A 20,169-nucleotide genomic window follows, 5' to 3' on the forward strand; every position below is an offset into this window, starting at 1 on the left:
CAGTGCCGAGAACTGGCGGAAAGCACAAGTGGCTGACGAGGGCACTGGAAAGTTAATAAGTGCTACGACCGATGTTGAATTCGGAACGGCGACTACTAGAGAAGTAGCTGGAAGGTATAGCTAACTGTTGCAAATAAAAAATTTTGATTTTCACAGAGGTTTCCATTTCGCGACCGATCGGACCTTACTTTCTGAGTAGCCCTCGTACATTGCAGTAATATCTGATATCTCCACAATCTCCGTTCATTTCCATGAAAATATATTGAAACTGACAATCTAATAATGGGAGCGATTCGAAAATTTTGCTATTCACACCACCAATTCTATCGCGTATTCTATGCCTGCATATTTAACACAAAAGTGCTTCTTATCGTACAGAACAATGAATCATGTCCATCGTTATCTTTCATCGTCAGCTAAATCTTTAAATTCTTTGGAATAAATGATGACTAACTGACAATCTCAGCTGCCGACAGGTGTTGTTGATATACCTCGATGTGGACAGCTGAAAATGTATGCCCCGACCGGGACTCGAACCCGGGATCTCCTGCTTACATAGCAGACGCCCTATCCATCTGAGCCACCGAGGGCACAGATAAATCGCGCGACTGCAGGGACTTATCCCTTGCACGCTTCCCGTGAGACTCACATTCCCAACTGTCCACAATTCTACATATGTATTGTACCTTATAGACATTTGCCCACCCACTCATTACTCGCGCACGCTTTGGCGATTCCCGTGAGAGTTTGGGCAACCTGTGCGCATTCGCACAGACGAAGGTCAATGGCTGGGTAGCCTTTAGCTATATATACGAAGACAGTAACTTATTCTCGAAACAACAGTTACTGTTGATGACCGTGCAGCTTTTCCCTGGAATAAATGATTTACACCACGAACAAATAGCAGAAGATAAACAGAAAATTGTCATGTCGCTCACAATAAGCCGCACAGAATGCTGTAAGAAAATGTCGCCTCCAGTGCTAAATGAAATGACGAGCTTTGCCGAGAAGCAAAAGTCAAGATGTACCGAGTACTGCCGGGGCAAGCAAAGCCGCGGACCGCACAATCGAGGGAGGCGGCTAAGGCAGAAATTAGACAAACGTTGGACTCTTATTCAGGAGGACGGCGGTTCAGACGTCCACTAGATCATCCAGATTTAGGTTGTTTGACATTTCTCTAAACCGCTCAAGGAAATTGCAGGATGATTCCTGTGAAATGTGGTATCCGATTTCCATCCCCATTCCGAGCATGTGTTCTGCCACTAATGATCTCGTCGTCACGGGCTGTTGAACCCTAATCTTGCTTTCTTCCTTTCATGTCCACCGTACAGTATGTGAGAATTATTTTCATCTGCATCCACGTCTGCATTCCACATGATAACTCTCGATGTGCAGGGGTTTCATCATCATTGCCCTTCCTTTCCGTTGCTGCTGGTGCATTGGAAGAACGACTGCCGGTAAATATCAATATGAGCTCTGGTTTTCAAGTCGTTGAGTGTCTCCGTAACGAGCTGTCACCGACTAAACAATAGCATAAGGAAATGCGCCGTTCTTTGTTGGATCTTATCTATTTCTTCTTCTTAATCTTACCTTTTGGACCAGTGGTTGGGAAGGGAGTGAGACAGGGATGTAACCTATCCCCGATGTTATTCAATCTGTGTATTGAGCAAGCAGTAAAGGAAACAAAAGAAAAATTCGGAGTAGGAATTAAAATCCATGGAGAAGAAAGAAAAACTTTGAGGCTCGCCGATGACACTGTAATTCCGTCAGAGACAGCAAAGGACCTGGAAGAGCAGCTGAACGGAATGGACAGTGTCTTGAAAGGAGGGTTTAAGATGAACATCAACAACAGCAAAACGAGGATAAAGGAATGTAGTCGAATGAAGCCGGGTGATGCTGAGAAAATTAGATTAGGAAATGAGACACTGAAAGTAGTAAAGGAGTTTTGCTATTTGGGGAGCAAAATAACTGATGATGGTCGAAGTAGAGAGGATATAAAATGTAGACTGGCAATGGCAAGGAAAGCGTTTCTGAGGAAGAGAAATTTGTTAACACCGAGTATAGATTTAAGCGTCAGGAAGTCGTTTTTGAAAGTATATGTATGGGGTGTAGCCATGTATGGAAGTGAAACGTGGACGAGAAATAGTTTAGACAGTAAGTGAATACAAGCTTTCGAAATGTGGTGCTACAGAAGAATGTGGAAGATTAGATGGGTAGATCACATAACTAATGAAGAGGTATTGAATAGAATTGGGTAGAAGAGAAATTTGTGGCACAATGTGACTAGAAGAAGGGATCGGTTGAGAGGACATATTCTGAGGCACCAAGGGATGACCAATTTAGCATTGGAGGGCAGCGTGGAGGGTAAATATCGTAGAGGGAGACCAAGAGATGAATACACTAAACAGATTCAGAAGGATGTAGGTTGCAGTAGGTACTGGGAGATGGAGCTTGCACAGGGTAGAGTAGCATGGAGAGCTGCACCAAACCGGTCTCTGGACTGAAGACCACAACAACAACAATCCTACCTGAGTGATGAGCAGTATTCAAGCTATCTCTTTTGCAGACGAATGTAATTTTCTTTGGATATTTCCCGTAAATCTCAACTGTGCATCTGCTTTTTCCACAATTACTTTTATGTCTCAGTTCCCCTCTAGAGCGCTCCGGACTCATATTGCTACGTAAACTGTAAGGAAAAAAGCACCACGAAGGGATTATCCGAATGGGACGGAAATCGGTAGATGTAATGTACACGTACAGACAAACTAATTATTACAATTTAAAAAAAATGGATTATTGATTCGAGGGGACGAGCTTCACAAATTGAGCAAGTCAGTAACGCATTGGTCCACCTCTGGCCCTTGTGCAAGCAGTTATTCGGCTTCCCATTTATTGATAGGGTTGATGGATGTGCCAAATTCTGTGTAATTGGCACGTTAGGTCGTCCAAATCCCGAGCTGGTTGGAGGGTCCTGCCCATAATAATCCAAACATTCTCAACTGGGGAGAGATCCGGCGACCTTGCTGGCCAAGGTAGGATTTGGCAAGGACAAACACTAGAAAAAATGGTTGAGATGGCTGTAAGCACTATGGGACTTAACATCGGAGATCATCAGTCCCCTAGACTTAGAACTACTTAAACCCAACTAAGGTAAGGACATCACACACATCCATACCCGAGGCACCAAAGGGATCTTACTACGAAAAGAAATGGCACCTTAGAGCGTCTCCAGACACATCTTCACTGGTCATTTGGGCTCATTTGAAAGCGTGAATGATCACTGAAGACAATTCCACTCCAGTTATTGAGATTGCAGACCGAAGACGTATCTAGAGACATCGTGGACAGTGGCGGGATACCAACATGATTGTCGCCTGCCATACGGCCCGAGAACGAGGAATAATGGTCTGCGCTGCCATTTCTTTTCAGAGGAGGACCCCTTTGGTTGTCATTCGCGTCACACTTACAGTACAGCGGTATGTCGACGATTTTCTAAGCCCCGTTTTGTTGCCCTTAATGGCAAGCCATTCTCGGCTTAAATTTGAACAAAATAGTGCCCACCCGCAAACGGTGAGAGTTTCTACTCCTTGTTTTCATGCTTTCCAGACCCCACCTGGCCAGCTAGTTCACCAGATCTCTCCTCAAACGGGAACATTTGGGGTATTATCGGCAGGGTGCTCCAACAATCTCAGGATTTTGATGATATATCGAGCCAGTTAGACAGAATTTGTCACGATATCACTTAGGAGAACATCCATCAGCTATATCAATCAATGCTGAGCCGAATAAATGCTTGCATAAGGGCCAGAGGTGGACCATCGCTTTACTGATCTGTTCAATTTATGAAGCTCTTTCTCTTGAACAAATCATCCACTTTTTCTGAAACTGTAATCATTTGTTTTTTCTGTACATGTACATCACATCTACCGATTTCCATCCCATTCGAGTAATTCCTTCGTGGTAACTCTTTTTTTTCCCTTGGAGTGCATTTACGGTAATTACTGTTCCCAGTACTTTATCGTCAATCTTTTCATCGAACACCTACGTTGATGGTCAACTGCCAGCCCCTGCAACAAACGTCGATCCTCTGTTGCTGCATTTACACAAGACACAACTCAGGAACACGAAAACTGATTTTCGGAACCTTTTTAGCTACTTCGTCATATATCTGGACGTATGCCGGTCACTTCTGCTTCCGGCACAACGCTCGCAACCGGCGGGTAGCCTGCTCTCGTGCCGCAGGCGCTCCTTCAGTCGAGAGCCGAGCGCCGCTAGTACACCGCGTGTTACGGAAACTTTACTGCATACAAATCCTAACACACCAGTTGACATGCCGACCTCTAGCAGGCGCCAGCCTCGTAGCTCAACAGCACTCGCAGCGCCGAGAGCGGCGTTCCCATCGCAAGGTCTACATTGCACCTGGTGTCATGTGCTCGGCGAGCCACGCCTATGCCTAGTCATCGCTTTTGGAGGCTTTGCCCGTCCAACGCTGGAATATCCCGAACTCGGTGCCTCAGTGGCCGTTGCAGTTAAACATCACGACACACTTCACGGCGGACTAGCGTCACGAGCCACCCAGATCACTGCAGACTCTTGGCTACGTCACATTACCATGTCAGAAGGATCCCGTTCAGTTGCAACATTCAGAAGCTACTTTATAGGGAACTTTTTTTCTACCTGTGCCGTGTTAATAAAGTGTCACTTTCATGGTGCTTGGGAATTAATCAATTGTTGCAATGAGCTTGCCGCTCAGGATACTATCTAGTCTCGTCGACCACGTGGCCATCACCCTCTTCTACCCGTACCTGTTGATGATGATTCCACTACTCTGCACGTTGCTGACATGGGACTCTACTCAAGAATGGCACTAGTCTTAAGTTGGTGATAAGGATGAAGTCTACAAGCTGCAACAATAGGTGTCATCTCACACAGCTATCCTGCCCAACTGCTGCCGTTCTCTCAGTTGTGCCTACTATTGGCCTGCAGCTTTGCACCTTCACCATGAAGATGCGCCCATGGCCGCCTTCCACACAAGGGTGACACAGCGCAGGACAAATCATTTGGCGCCAAGGGCATGCCTTTGTTCCCACTGCACCAGACCTCGTCTAGCACCCAGTTGCCTCCTCCTCTGGCCACGAGCCTGACACTGCTTCCACTGCCCTGTACCTTCACCAAGAAGGTGCGGCCATAGCCGACCTTCCTCACGATGCTGGCACATCATACTATTTGGCACCGAGATTCCTGTCTGTGTTCCCTCTAGACACACCCAACATTGTCTCCATGCTCTGCACCTTTGCTGCGAAACCGCAGCCATGGTTGGCTTTATTCACACAGTGCCAGGACTCATCTGTTATCCAGCCACTGTCTTCTCCCTGGCCGCACCCGAGGCTGTTGCCGCTGCCTTTGCTAAGAAGATGCAGCCGTGACTGACCTTCCTCACGAGTATGGCATAACACATCGTTCCTGCTTTCTTCTGGGTACTTGTAGCTACATGCTGATTTCTTCGCTTCTTTGGGTGCTCCACACTCTCATCTACACCTACATATACATATACACTCTAAAAGCCACCGTACGGGGCGTGGCGGAGGTTACCCTGTACCACGACTAGTTGTTTCCTTTCCAGTTCCACTCGCAGATAGAGCGAGGGAAAAACGAGTATCTGCATGCCTCCGTTTGAGCCCCAATTTCTCTTACTTTATCTTCATGGTCCCTGTGCGAAATGTATGTTAGGAGCAGTAGGATCATTCTACAGTCGGCTTCAAATGCTGGTTCTCTAAACTTTCTCAGTAGTGTTCTTTGAAATGAATGTCTTCTTCACTCCAGGGATTCCTACTTGGGCTCCAAGAAGCATATCTGTAACAACTGCATGTTGATCGACCTACCGATAACCAGTCTAGCAGCTCGCCTCTGAGTTTCTTCAATCAATTCTTTCAATCTGATCTGGGGTGCGGATCCCAAACACTCGAGCAGTACTCAAGAACAGGCCTCACTAGCGTCTTATATGCGGTCTCCTTTACAGATGAACCACACATTCCTAAAATTCTCCCACTAAACCAAAGTCGAACATTCGCCTTCCCTAACGCAATCCTCATTTTATACCACTTTGCAACGCTACAGCTAGATATTTAAACGACGTGACTGTGGCAAGAAAGACACTACTAATGACGTATCCGAAAATTAGGGTTTGTTTTTCCTACTCATCCTCATTAACTAACATTTTTCTACATTAAGAACCAACTACAAATTTTGTCTAGGTCATATTGAATCAACGTACAGTAATTTATCTTGGATACCCTCCTGTACACCACAGCATCACTGAAAATCCAAAGATTGCTGCTCTCCATATCTGCCAGATCATTTATGAATATACAAAACAACGACAGTCTTGAGAATGAGATTTTCATTCTGCAACGGAGAGTGCGCTGATATGAAACTTACTGACAGATTAAAACTGTGTGCCGGACCGAGAATCGAAATCGGGACCTTTGCCTTTTGAGGGCAAGTGCTCTACTATCTGAGCTACGCAAGCACGACTCACGACCCGTCCTCACAGCTTCAATTCTGCCAGTACCTAGTCTCCTACCTTCCAGACTTCACAGAAGCTCTCCCGCGAACCTTGAAGAACTAGCACTCCTGGAAGAAAGGATATTCCGGAGACATGGCTTAGCCACAGCCTAGGGGATGTTTCCAGAATGAGATTTTTCACTCTGCAGCGGAGTGTGCGCTGATATGAAACTTACTGGCAGATTAAACTGTGTGCCGAACCGAGACTCGAACTCGGGACCTTTACCTTTCGGGGGCAATTGCTCTACCATCTGAGCTACCCAAGCACGACTCACGACCTGTCCTCACAACTTCAATTCTGCCAGTATCTCGTCTCCTACCTTCTTCTGCGCAGAAGAGCTTCTGTAAAGTTTGGAAGGTAGGAGACGAGATACTGGCAGAATTGAAGTTGTGAGAACGGGTCGTGAGTCGTGCTTGGGTAGCTCAGATGGTAGAGTAATTGCCCGCGAAAGGTAAAGGTCCCGAGTTCGAGTCTCGGTCCGGCACACAGTTTTAATCTGCCAGGAAGTTTCACATCAGCGCACACTCCGCTGCAGAGTGAAAATCTCATTTAAGAGCTTCTTATTTCGGGTTTTAGCCATCTCTCTGACCTAAGAATAATTTGAGGTTGAGAACTTTCCTGGAGGGCAGTAAATTCGGGAAGTTTGTTACGAATACTTTGGCGATTTACTGATAAAATTTTTACTGTGAACCGTCCTGTCTCTGGATGCGGTCTGATTTACTTACATGTGTATCGACAGGCGACTGTTGATGAGAGTACCTTAAATTATTTCCTAGCCTTAAAAACAACCATGTGCACTCTACAAGCTCTCTGCTACTGGAGTAGCTGCTTCCTTTGTGTATCGCACCCCCGACCTATCAAGGGTAGTCCTACAAATCCCCACCCAATAACGCAGGCCCAGAAATCTGCAACCAAGACTGCCACGAGACGATGAAACCTTTGGTTGAGACCGTCCACTCGGTTCCAAACCTGAGGACCCCAGTCAACTCTGAGAAAGATGCTGTGGATTGTGAGCTCCGCTTGCACCCTGTGTGCTAGGCGACCTGTCTTCACCACCTTCACCAGCCACTCGTAAGAACTGAAGATGGCCTCAGAACCCATGCGACAGGCATCACTGGTGCCGATTTAGGGCACAGCTTCCAGAGGGCTTCACACTGTATGCTCAACAGCCACATCTCAGATGGGGCCCACCAGCAAACATATCAAGTGCATATTGGCTTTGTTTCCAGCCCTGAACGCTGTCATCCTAAGCGGCATCATAACACGCCTAACATTGGACCTCCCAGTAATTAGAAAACCCCTTCTTATGTGCTCCTACACATGCCACAGTGACGTCTTTCTCTCCAGACTGTGAAGTCAACGGATATAATGTGTGCAGAAGCACGAAAGAACGAAGGCCAACAGAAAGACCTGGAATGGCGGGAAAGTCATCGCTGTGTGTGGTGTACGCAGGATCACGAAGTAGTAGAGCCAGCAGGGAGACTCGGAGTGGCAGGAAAGTCATCTCCCTGGGGTATGTAGGAGCAGTTTTCCACAGTTCAGTTGTCCATCTAAAGGCAGCTTCTAAGCCTGGGTGGTAGGTACAATTTGTGCCAACTTATTTACGATCTGCAGTGGGCTGTGCTTGATGCATTTAACACACACTGACAGAGAGACTTCATTCAGAAAATATGCAGAGAGCAAACTGGCCTTCCTTTTCATTGTGTCAGCTATTTTCCTAAGAATCACCATTACCTGTCTAACATTTGAGGTGGCAATGACTGACATGCTCACCTGCGGGTTTTTCTGGGCTTCGCAGAAAGACCATCCACAGGATAAACAAACAGTTACACTGGCTCAGATGCCCTTTCTGCAGTGGGGAACACCTTGTATTTGCTTCTGAGGTGTAAGAGAAATGATGTGCAAGTAGTACCCACATTTTTCTTCCACCCAGAGGTTTACAAACCCTCCACTCTCTGCTATTCACCCTCATGCAGGGACAACCCGGCCAGGTCATATGCGTATGAAATGCAGCAATGGCAGGGTTTCTGGGTAGATCCCAAGTACACTGTGCCCTTTGTGGCTGGTGCCCAATACCTTTGCATTCCAAGGCAATAATTGACCCATGTCAACAATTGCCACCTGTCAATATTTGCCACCTTAGCTTGATCTGTTTCTGGACTTTCTGTGTATTTCTTGCTTCACATAGAATGAACAAAATCCATGGATATCTCTCACTGAGTAGAATTATACGATAAAACAGGTAAAGTTATAGTCTGAGCTATGATAGACTAATTTAAGACTATGGGTAAACTGCTATAACAAGAGATCAAACTTTATGACTGTGGCACTGCAGTTACAGCAAAGCTGACCTATTAAAATTACCAGCTACAAACAATGAAAAAAGGAAGTAGATATGAGCAATGATGATAATCCTGAACCCTTCTGGAAGAACAAAATGTGAAACAGCTGGTTAGCGTCTAGAACAGTAATAACAAATTCAGGAGGTGCTCATGTTTGTGATCATTACTTCATTAATGCTCATACCAGTAAAAGAACGGAGGTTATTCAAATTGTAAAGCAGCTAAGTTTGTTGAATTCTGTTATGTGCTTCGTATAACTGGTTCTAGGAGATGAATATTTATTAAAGCACTAAATACAGTGGGTGACTGTTTTTGTGTTGTACCACCAGGTTAAAAAAATTACTTTTGGTATTTTTTGTACATACTTCTTATTTTATTATAGCTAATTACGGAGTGCTCTTTCCAGGTTACAGTGCAGTGTAGCCTATATGGATTTGACACAATTTTGTAGGTACATGGAAGTGTATGTTTGATTAAAACTTGTGGTTGCCTGATAGTACAACTAACATAGGACACAGTCAACATTTATGAAATACAAACAGCTTCTCATCCAAATTTGTTGCATCAAGAAGCGATGGAAGAACACATTATTACCGTTTGTAATAACACACATCACTGAGTATTATTACATCATCTAAAGTTGTCACATTGTTGTCTGTTTTGTGAATGAGAAACCATTTAATGTACATAGAATTTTTCAGGAAATTTGCTGTAAATTTCTCTGATAATAAAATGCTTTGTATTTCTTGTTTAGGAAGACAAAGACCTAGTCCATGAATTTGTTCAGAATGATGGCCTAGCATGCCTCATCAAAGTTGGCTCCGAAGCAGACCAGAATTACCAAAACTACATCCTAAGAGGTGAGTCAATCCCATATTGGCATCCATTATATTACTATGGGTTATATTGTATATATCAACAGTAATCTTGAGAAATAACAATAAAGGAAAACATAATATTTCCAATAAAACAGAAACAAATAAAATGAGACGACATAAAGTCATGGGATGCCTCCTAATAACATACTGCACCTCCTTTTGCCCGGAATATTGCAGCAACTCAACATGGCACGGACTCAACAAGTCATTGAAAGCCCCCTGAAGAAATATTCAGCCATGCTGCGTCTGTAGCTGCCCATAACTGCGAAAATGCTCCCGGTGCAGGATTTTGTGCATGATCTGACCTCTCAAAAATGTTCCATAAATGTTTAATGGGGTTCATGTTAGGCAATCTGGGTGGCCAAATCAGTCACTCGAATTGCCCGGGATATTCTTCGCGGTTATAGGCGCTGCAGTCTGGAACCGCGAGGCCGCTACGGTCGCAGGTTCGAATCCTGCCTCGGGCATGGATGTGTGTGATGCCCTTAGGTTAGCTAGGTTTAACTAGTTCTAAGTTCTAGGGGACTAATGACCTCAGAAGTTGAGTCCCATAGTGCTCAGAGCCATTTCAACCATTTGATATTCTTCGAACCAATCATGAACATTTGTGGCACGACGACATGGCGCATTGTCATCCATAGAAAGGCGAGTGCTGAATGGTGTCCAAGTAGCTGAACATAAACATTTATATTTATTGATCGTTCCAGTTGTCCCAGAGGACCCATTCCATTCCATATAAACACAGCCCACACCTTATGGAGCCATCACCAGGTTGTACATTGCCTTGTTGAGAACTTGGGTCTTGGCTTTGTGGGGTCTGTGCCAAACTCGAACCCTACCATCAGCTCTTACCAACTGAAATTGGGACTCATCTGACCAGGCCATAAATAGTAAAGAGTAGAGACCGGATTTTATGCGTCATAAAAACCTTAAAATATACATGCAAATGTGCAAGAAAAATGTTTAAAATGCATTAAAAGGGTCGAAATATTAAAGATTAAGTAGTAGAAAAACTTGCTAGTTATTGCGTGGATTACTTCTCAAGTCGAACCTGCGCATATCAACTACGAGGAAGAGCGCCGGCCACGCAAAAATTGGCATATTTAGAACGCTGATATCATTTTCTGAATCCTTTCTGGTAGAAGTTAAGAAGGGGGCCTTCTGGGATTATTTTCTAAAAATTTGCAAAATGGGGGCGTATACCGTATTTCAAGAATTGTTCCATCTTCGCTATTATTGTCGGTAACTAGCGGATGCGATGTGAGTGAATCGCAGCGAAACAATCGATATTTACAGGGACAACTTCGAGATATAGCCCACGCACAGGGGCACGCTCAATAACTCCGTAACACTTAAAAAAAGCATACAATCATGATTTTTTGGACAGCATTGACTTTTAATTAATACTATTGGACCAAAGCATCATTTACAATTTATTTTACATTTTTCTACAATTGTAAACATAAACGACCAGGTACTCTTCCAAACGTTCGGTAGTAAGATTGTGACTTCAATTACTCAATATATTTTTATAAGCAGAACAGGACCGTTCTACATCAACTGAGGTAACTGGGCAGTATTTGAATTTGGTCGCTATGTTGGCACTTGTTGTTTCTGACAAAAGTTCATCCATCCCATTAATAAAACTATCAATTTGGCACAAGGGTTCAAAGCCTGGGTTATTGTTTAAAATGTTTTCAAATTTTTCTGTAAGTTTTCTTGGGAATACCTCCAGTAATAAGGAGCTCACAAGAATAATTGTATTTATTAAGTGAATAGATTCATTCAAGGCCAAACCTTGAATTTCAAGCTTTATGATGTTTGCAGATATATGGGAAAAATTATTGCTAATCACAGCTATGTCTTTTTTTAATACCGGAGTGATTAAAAGCTACCTTGATGAAATCTGTCTATTAATATTTACATTCACAAACGTGGAACGTACTTCTTCAGCAAGGCGATGTGCTCCATAAGCAAAGCACGTCACATGAATCAGATTGAGATAAAATACTAGGAGGACATTTCCTGCTTTGATTATATAGGGAGCAGCATCTGAAATAAACACAAACACCCCTTCATCTGCAGAAGATTCTGGAAATATTTTTCTCATACCCTCAATTACAAATCTAATCGTAGAATGATTGACTTTTTCAAGTTCTTTGTAGGCCGCTAAATAGGAAGAATGCTCTTCTTTTAAAGCACCAACAATTAAATTTGCGATGTAACGGCGACAAGTATCTGTAGTTTCGTTAACTGAAATCCGGATAATGCTGAATTCATTGCGTATTTCTTCCAGAATATTTACGTAGATCGTCGGTATGTAATTTTTGCGCGATGTTGATTCATTTGGTGTATTTTGATTTAAGCAATATTTGCGCAGAAACCTTTGAGGTTAGGGTTTGTAAGTTTGTGAAGATGAATATTGCTTGCAATGAATGCTTCACACAGACCCTTGTTAACCGACTTTTTTCGTTGCCTTCGGAAAAATTTGCGCTACTGCAACTTGCTGTTATCAATAGTTGTTGTCGTGGTCCTTTCTTCTGCATTCCTGCGATATGAAGACTTGTCTTGACATCTGGTCTATTTGAACCTTTTTTGCACAAAACGTTTTCTCGAGAACTCGACAATATAAAACAATTCCGTTATATATAAATGTTTCAGGATGGTCAGCTATCCACGAAACGACATTTCTTTTTTCAGGTGGCATGGCGCTCAACGCATTACGCACTACACGTCTTAAACACGTTCAACTGTGTACAAGCAAATGAAAGCAAAACTGAAACAATGGATATGCGACTAAAAAATTGCGTATTTTAATTGTTGCCGACGCGTACGGCATGACAGCGGAGGGTATTAACACGGGGCGCGGGAGCAGGGGCATTGACTCTGTCTGCCTGTTCCTGTTTCTCCTCTGTAATGATTTCGCTAGGCAGTGGCCTCTCGGTTAGCGATTACACGCAGCTATAGGTCGTGGTCAATCTGTGAGACATCAAAACTAGATCGAGCTAGAGATCGCCCATCTACATTTTTAAAATATGGGAAACATGGAGCGAAAATATGGCATCGTCACTAGTTTTTAGTTAAAATATGCAACAACCGGTGAATAGGAGCCAAATATGCAAATGCAAACGCAAATGCATATAATCCAGTTCCTAGACTCATGAGACTAGGAGAGGTGCAATAGGCAATGTCTACTCCACCCATAGTAAACTAATGCAAAATTTCGCCACACTTCCTAAGTATGACCCATGTTGATTTCCGTGGTTATTTCATACAGTGTTGCTTGTTAGTACTGACAACTGTACACAAATGCCAATGCTCTTGGTTGTTAAATAAAGGCTTTCAGCCACTGTGTTGCCCGCAGTGAGAGGTAATGCCTGAAAGTTGGTATTCTCAGCACGTTCTTGACGCCTTCAATCTCAAGAGTATCGAATTCCTTAGCAATTTTTAAAATGGAGTGACCCATGCATTCAGAGTCTGTTAATTCCCGTCATGTGGCCATGATCAGATCAGAAACCTTTTCATATTAGCAACCTGAGTAATAGAATCCTTATTAGCTTGAAATTAAAGCTCTGGTATCATTTGTGTCTAGCTATTGATGTGTGGATGAGAGGTCACAATAGTAAGTGCAGAAGGACCAAGATAAATAAGTAACTATTCATTTAAATCAAATACTGACTACTGTGAAGTCCCCACTACCCTGTAAACGATAGCCTTTCGAAAGTTCACAAGTGCAGTGGCCTTGATGCCTCCTGGAAATGATTGCACAGACACACATATTGGACAGTCACATGTTCTGTGCTGCAGAACATCCAAATTGGTATCCATCGACTTGGTCTTATATAGCACTGCCTTTTCCACACTCCTGGGACACTGAACAACCTAAATTTAGTCTAAAATGTCTATAAACTGAAGTTTTTGAGCTACAGTGCTCACTTGTGTATTAAACAGCACATCATTCTGCACCCTTGAATACAATGCTTGGATCTCATTTCTAAGACTAATGTTATGGGAGATACACCTTAATGAGTGAACCACAATTATGTTGTTATCCAACAGTAAAATTCATTTTCTGGGGGTAAGGAGGTCATCAAAGAGGAGAGGTACTGTTGGATAACAACATAATTGTGGTTCACTCATTAAGGTGTATCTCCCATAACATTAGTCTTAGAAATGAGATCCAAGCATTGTATTCAAGGGTGCAGAATGATGTGCTGTTTAATACACAAGTGAGCACTGTAGCTCAAAAACTTCAGTTTATAGACATTTTAGACTAAATTTAGGTTGTTCAGTGTCCCAGGAGTGTGGAAAAGGCAGTGCTATATAAGACCAAGTCGATGGATACCAGTTTGGATGTTCTGCAGCACAGAACATGTGACTGTCCAATATGTGTGTCTGTGAAAAGCAGAAGTGTAGATGACATCCACACCCAGCACAGAGACCAGGGTAACATGTAGGCTTATGGGGACAGAGGCAACATTCGAAGCTGCACCAGGAGGGAGTATAGGGAAAAGCTAGAAACTGGGAAAGTGAATATCAGTTTTTAATGGATTGTGCTACTTCACTTACGAGTTTGTAGGCCATCTTGGGGTGAATAAATTCTACTTATGGGTCCATCACAGCTGATGTTTATGAGAAGATCCAAGTAGCATAGGAAGTAAAAACAGTGTTTGTACTTTCACAAGAAATATGATGTTGATCTAAAATATGAGAAGAAATTAATACTGTTCACACTAAATATCACACACACATTTTTCTATATTTTTAGTGACTTATTCAATGACCTTTGTATGTTTGGCCCAGATGATCTTGTAGAATTACAGATAATAAAAAATGGTAAAAACCCTGTATTAATGTATTCTAAAGTGTAACATGCAGTTTACTATATACCTTCAGTTAGTTTTATTTACTCTTGTAGAGTGCCTTAGATCTATTTTGGAGTGTAATGTGTAATTTTAGCCCTTGACAGAACACATATTTAGAGATTTTTTTATCCCCATGTTTAAATTCTTACTGTCTATCATTTTGTAATTACTAATTGAACTGTTTCCGGAACAGAGACAAAAATTTTTATTGTTGCATATGATGTAGCTAAACTTTCCCAATTTTTTAGTCCATTCTACTCAGTTTGTCTGCCTACTGTTTTAAGTTATAACTGTTGTGGTTCCTTTCTTCAGTTCAGCATTATTTCACTTATACAAATATCACTTACTGGATCTATAATGGCCAATTCGGTACTTGTAACCACAAGGCCCTAGTATCTGATAGAACTTTTGTGAACAATGCGTGCTTGTCCAGTTTTTGTTGAATGTCAGGAAATTTTTAAATGTTTGTAATTTATATCCAATTTATAAATCAATCATTTCTGTTTAATTAAACAACGTTCTTGCTTTTCTTTATTACATCTTCTGCAGTAAAGGAAAATGTTATTCATTTTAGTCCATTTTCCAGAGCTCTGTGCCCCGGTGATCCATGTTGGGAATAGGATATGAAATGAGTTATTGTTACAAGTTTGTTGTGGCTATTATAATACATTCTGTGGTATTACATAAAAAGTTCTAATCAGTTTCATATTAGGTGTGTACACTTTGATTTATTACAGAAAAATAAGGTATTTACATATGCCTACATTAGTAAATAAACATGTGCACAAATAAGGATCTGAGAATGTTTCTGGGTGTTACACTTATATGTATTTTGTATATCATGGTCCAGGTATTCTTCTGTAGTGTAGAATGACCCTTGTGATGGGGGGAATTTGGGGATAGGGGGGGGGGGGGGGGAGCTTATCATGCACTAGACATTAATGTGTGAAGGGAGGTCATTAAATATCTTACAGTCAGTAAAATGGATTCCCTTCATTACCAAATAGAGGTATGTATGCTCATTGCGGATGTTGTCCTTTCTTGTAATATCGTGACACCAATACATACTATTGGATCTGAAGAGGGGTAATTTTTTCTTTATGAAACATTCCGGGAGGATATGCATTACACTGTAGATGTGAGGATTTCAGGTTCCATAGAAAGATTTTTGCATGGGGTTCTAGGATGGAATCCACTCACGATTCTTATGACTAAATTCTGTGCACATGGTACCTTTCTAGCCAGTGGCTGATTTCCCCAAAAGATGAGTTGATATGCCATAATGAGATGAAAAAAACCATAGTAAGTTGATTTAATATTTATCCATGTTTCTTCAAGATCAAGTAATGTGTAAAGCATTAGTTGTAGAACACAGTCTATTGCACAGATTAATTATCAGTAAACATCATAGTGTCACCAGCAAAGATTGTCAATTTACAATAATTTGCACAAATAGGTGCCATTGACAAGTTTGAGAGACAAGGAATAAGTTATCAGTAAGTAGCAGTGATTGTTGCATACTTAATAAAGTTTATTTACAAGTTAACTGAAGCTATTATTTTATTTCCAGCTTTGGGCCAGGTTATGCTGTATGTAGATGGAATGAACGGTGTGATGGAACACAATCAGACAGTTCAGTGGCTGTACACACTGATTGCCAGCAAGTTCCGTCTGGTTGTGAAGACTGCACTGAAACTTCTGCTTGTATTTGTGGAGTATGTGGAAACAAATTGCCTACTGCTCATCCGAGCCATCCATACTGTTGATTCTTCGCATGGTTAGTATAATCTAGAAACATTCCTAGAATCTCCATAAATGCATGAAGTAAAACCTTTGTTGGTGTAATAATAATGCAAGGACACTCAAATGTGCACTCACCTTTGCACGGCATATGTATTGTTGCAGAATTGTGATTTTTTTTTTTTTTTTTCTATAATATATTGTGCTGACAAAATGGTCATACGTTTCATAAACAAAGCAATTTATCAGAAAAAATTTTACAAGTGAAAGTTATGTAAGTTAGTGCACCAGATTGAAAGATTGCCATGAGAGATAAACTTGTGCTCGAATAGAGATGATATGGAAGATATATAGTGTACGATGTCATTTGTAAACATATTGTTTCTGTTAAAAAGGGAATCTGTTGACCTGATCGTTCCTGTCCTGAATGTGATCTTGGTAAGAGTCTCCATTTCCTGCTGACATGTGCAATTAACTCCAGACTTTAGATTAATCACAAACAACATGATTAAAGCTACCAGTGGAAATAAAGGATAGGTGGGGAGCTTACAACAGTATTCAAATAAGGGACATATTCACACTAAATAAACATATACACTGAAATTTTCAATTACATGTACAAGGAAGATCCCTATTTGATAAGTATAACCACACTGAAATTGATTGCAAATAATGTTTAGTTGTCCACAAGAACACAGAATGTATCTGGAAATCATTACACAGTTACTAAGAGATTACGTATAATGAGCAATAAAGAAATGCAGTAGATAATGATGAGAGGGAATGAGATGTCATCAAATAATTATACAACAGCAGTAGGGCATATGGCACTATCTGAGTGGCTGCACAAATAATCCCTTGATTCATTGGTTATTGTATAACAGGTTAATGTAGCTAAGTCAGTTAATGTCAGTAGCAAGAAATAATATGATCAAAATGATTGTTCATTGAAAACAAGTAGGCTTTTATAAGCTTCTGAGGTTTCAGTACACAGATAAACTTCTGCAGACCTGGTGCCTAAAGTGTAGGTCCACTTGATCTGGAGGCTGACTATGGCAATTGCAGAAAGAGTGTTATTCTCCTGAAGACCAACTAAAAAAAAGCCAGGCAATTGCTCTTCTCGAGTCCTACTTCAAACCTCTGGACCTGAGGAAAATGTTCGGCTGAACAGTGTGACCTCACTTTTTATGACTATATCTACATGGCAGCTATGCGAGTCACACTAAAGCTCATGACAGAGCATTCAGGAAACCACTTTCAGACTATTTCTCGACCACTGTTGAAAAGCACATGGGAAAAATGAACAAATCTTTCTGTGTAAGCTCTAATTTTTCTTCTTTTATTATGATGGTGATTTCTCCCTTTGTTGGAGGTAGTCAATAAAATAGTTTCATACTCAGAGCTCTTTGTAGCGAGTTCTGAAAGCTTTCCTCTGGGATGTTCAGTTGCCATATTCTGGTGGCTTTTTACCAACAACGGCTTTTATACAAGGCTTGGAACTTAAATAGTGGCAACTATTTATTCACAACCGATACAAAGGAGTTACATGTTTGCACCTGTTACTGTCCTTCAAAGTAGTCACCAACGTTGTGTAGAGCCTGTTGCCAGCAATGTGGAAGGCTTAGGATACCATTAGCACAGCCTGTTCTGTTGATGGTGCAAATGGAGCAGTCTACTGCCTTAGAATCTCTTGAATAGTTCTGAATTAATTGCCATGAAGTGGTTCCTTCATCTTCGGAATCAAATCAAAGTCACAAGCACTTAAGTCCAGGGAGTATGGTGGATGGTATAGTACCTCCCAGTCCCGTCGATCGAACAGAGCAGCCACAGCTTGCACTGTATGCGCCCGTGCATTGTCATGCAAAATGATGGGTGGGTTGCGCAGAAAGTGTTGCTGCTTCTTTTGCAAAGCTGGTCACAGGTGATGCTCCAGAAATGAACAGTAATACTGTCGATTGACAGTCTTCCGTGGAGGAATGTAACGTGTTACGTTTACACCATCACAGTCATACACCAGAATCACCATAACTTTCACCATACTGAGGCTCTGATGCACTTTCGACTTTCGCGGCAACCTATAATGACACCATTTATTGGATTAGCATTTCAGTTTTGGCTTGTACGATGTGGCCCATGTCTCATCCAGTGTTACGATACGGCATAAGAGAGCCTCTCTTTTGCACTCATAGCAGTCCAAGTGTGTCTGAGCAGCATCATAAGGCATCCATTTCTGCATTTCCCTCAAGTCATGCGGAACCCATTGTGATGCAATTTTTCGCATGCCCAGGCATTCCCTTAGGATGTGAAGCACAGTCATATGCACTAATCCGGTTTCGTGGATGAGCTTACGAATCATATGCCGTCGATCACTGTCCACTAACACGGCAACAGCATGCACTTCTTCTTCAGAAACGCTAGGACGACCTGCCCGATGCATGTCTGCCACAGTTTGCCAATCTTCATTGAAGGTTTTTATCCAAAGTGCCACTGTTATGTCGATTCCCCACATGCCTCTTGAAGACCTTGATGACACTGTCGTGCTGTACGACCTCTGGCACATTCAGTCTTGATCCAACTCTGTTGTTCCTGTTAGAAAAATGTAGTGACCCCATTACGTTAGACTGCTCGCTCACAGGTGATTGTGTTTCCCTCGATTGTGTGCACACCAGTGACGTGGGACGGGCAAGTCCATTTGCTCGGAGGTAAGGTAAGTATGTCAACAACATGTGCTATCAGCAACAATACTAGATTCCATTGCATAGTGTCTCCCCAGCTGTGTTGCCTCTATTGAAGTTCCAACCTACATAATTTGGCCACCTGCAGTGATAGATTCAGTTTTAACACAAATCACAATCTTGACAAAAATTTGTAACTTATTAATTCCATTAAGTATCAGTTTACAAAATTTGATGAAATTATTTCTGTATCTGTTGAATGTCATCACATTATTATCATCTTCCAGTTCCCCAAGAACTGCACTGAAAATGGATATTAAAATTGATATTAAACTATTTGAATTCTGTAGTTAATAAAGATTATTGAGATTTATCTTCAGTTCTATTAAGTACAGTATATAATGTTGCTCACCATATGTAGCGTCCGTCTACTGGTAGCATACAAAATATCAGTACAGAGTGTGGTGCCCTTGCCCAGTAACACTGGATGCGTAGCTGCTCCTCTGAGCATGCTGTGGATGAGGCCATCTGGAAGCAGCTTGTGTGATGTCTTGCACTGCTGGATAGTGGCCTGTGAAGCTCAACAGTGGTCCACAGTGGCAGTGAGTAAAATCCACACGCTTGAAGTTTTCAATGCTTGTTTGACTGCATTTAATTTTGGTGCACAAGCTGCTACTATGTACAAGTGATTTTGTAGATACTTATCCACCAGTTGAGGGATGTTGCATCAGGTAGTTTCCATCAGATGGAACTCAGGTCTGTATTATCCACAAAAAAGGGGTGCACATCAGTGCAGGATGTCATTCATACAAACTGCAGCTATTACAAGTACCCAAAGGAAACGAATGTATGCTTGTAATAATGTCTTGTTTCCACAGATGGAAACACTCAAATTACCATATTGATCAATTTCCACACAGATGTTTTTTGTTGGCTAAAAGGCAAATGCTGGGGTTTCAGTTGTCCCCTCTGACCCATGATAAAAGAAGTCCTAATGACATAATGCTTAAGGAAGCTAAGGTACAAAAGAGCATTTGGCTCTTCCTAAGCCCTCTTTTGCTTCCAGGGAAGGAATTATATGTAAAATAAATAAATAAATAAATA

General features: G+C 41.9%; 1 protein-coding gene and 1 non-coding gene across 6 annotated transcripts in view; one reads left to right on the forward strand and one right to left on the reverse strand.

Moving 5' to 3' along the window:
- Window positions 1-20,169, forward strand: part of LOC124796334 (FH1/FH2 domain-containing protein 3) — a 646,429-nt gene that overhangs the window by 486,509 nt on the left and 139,751 nt on the right. For all 5 annotated transcript variants that reach the window (XM_047260468.1, XM_047260466.1, XM_047260469.1 and 2 more), the window contains 2 exons: window positions 9,662-9,767; window positions 16,221-16,427. In XM_047260468.1, coding sequence (XP_047116424.1) covers window positions 9,662-9,767; window positions 16,221-16,427 — 313 coding nt within the window. The remainder of the gene's footprint in view (window positions 1-9,661; window positions 9,768-16,220; window positions 16,428-20,169) is intronic.
- Trnat-ugu lies at window positions 517-591 on the reverse strand. The gene has a single exon. It is a non-coding gene; the product is annotated as a tRNA-Thr (tRNA).

Source organism: Schistocerca piceifrons, chromosome 4, assembly GCF_021461385.2.
Source record: "Schistocerca piceifrons isolate TAMUIC-IGC-003096 chromosome 4, iqSchPice1.1, whole genome shotgun sequence".
Lineage (NCBI taxonomy): Eukaryota > Metazoa > Arthropoda > Insecta > Orthoptera > Acrididae > Schistocerca > Schistocerca piceifrons.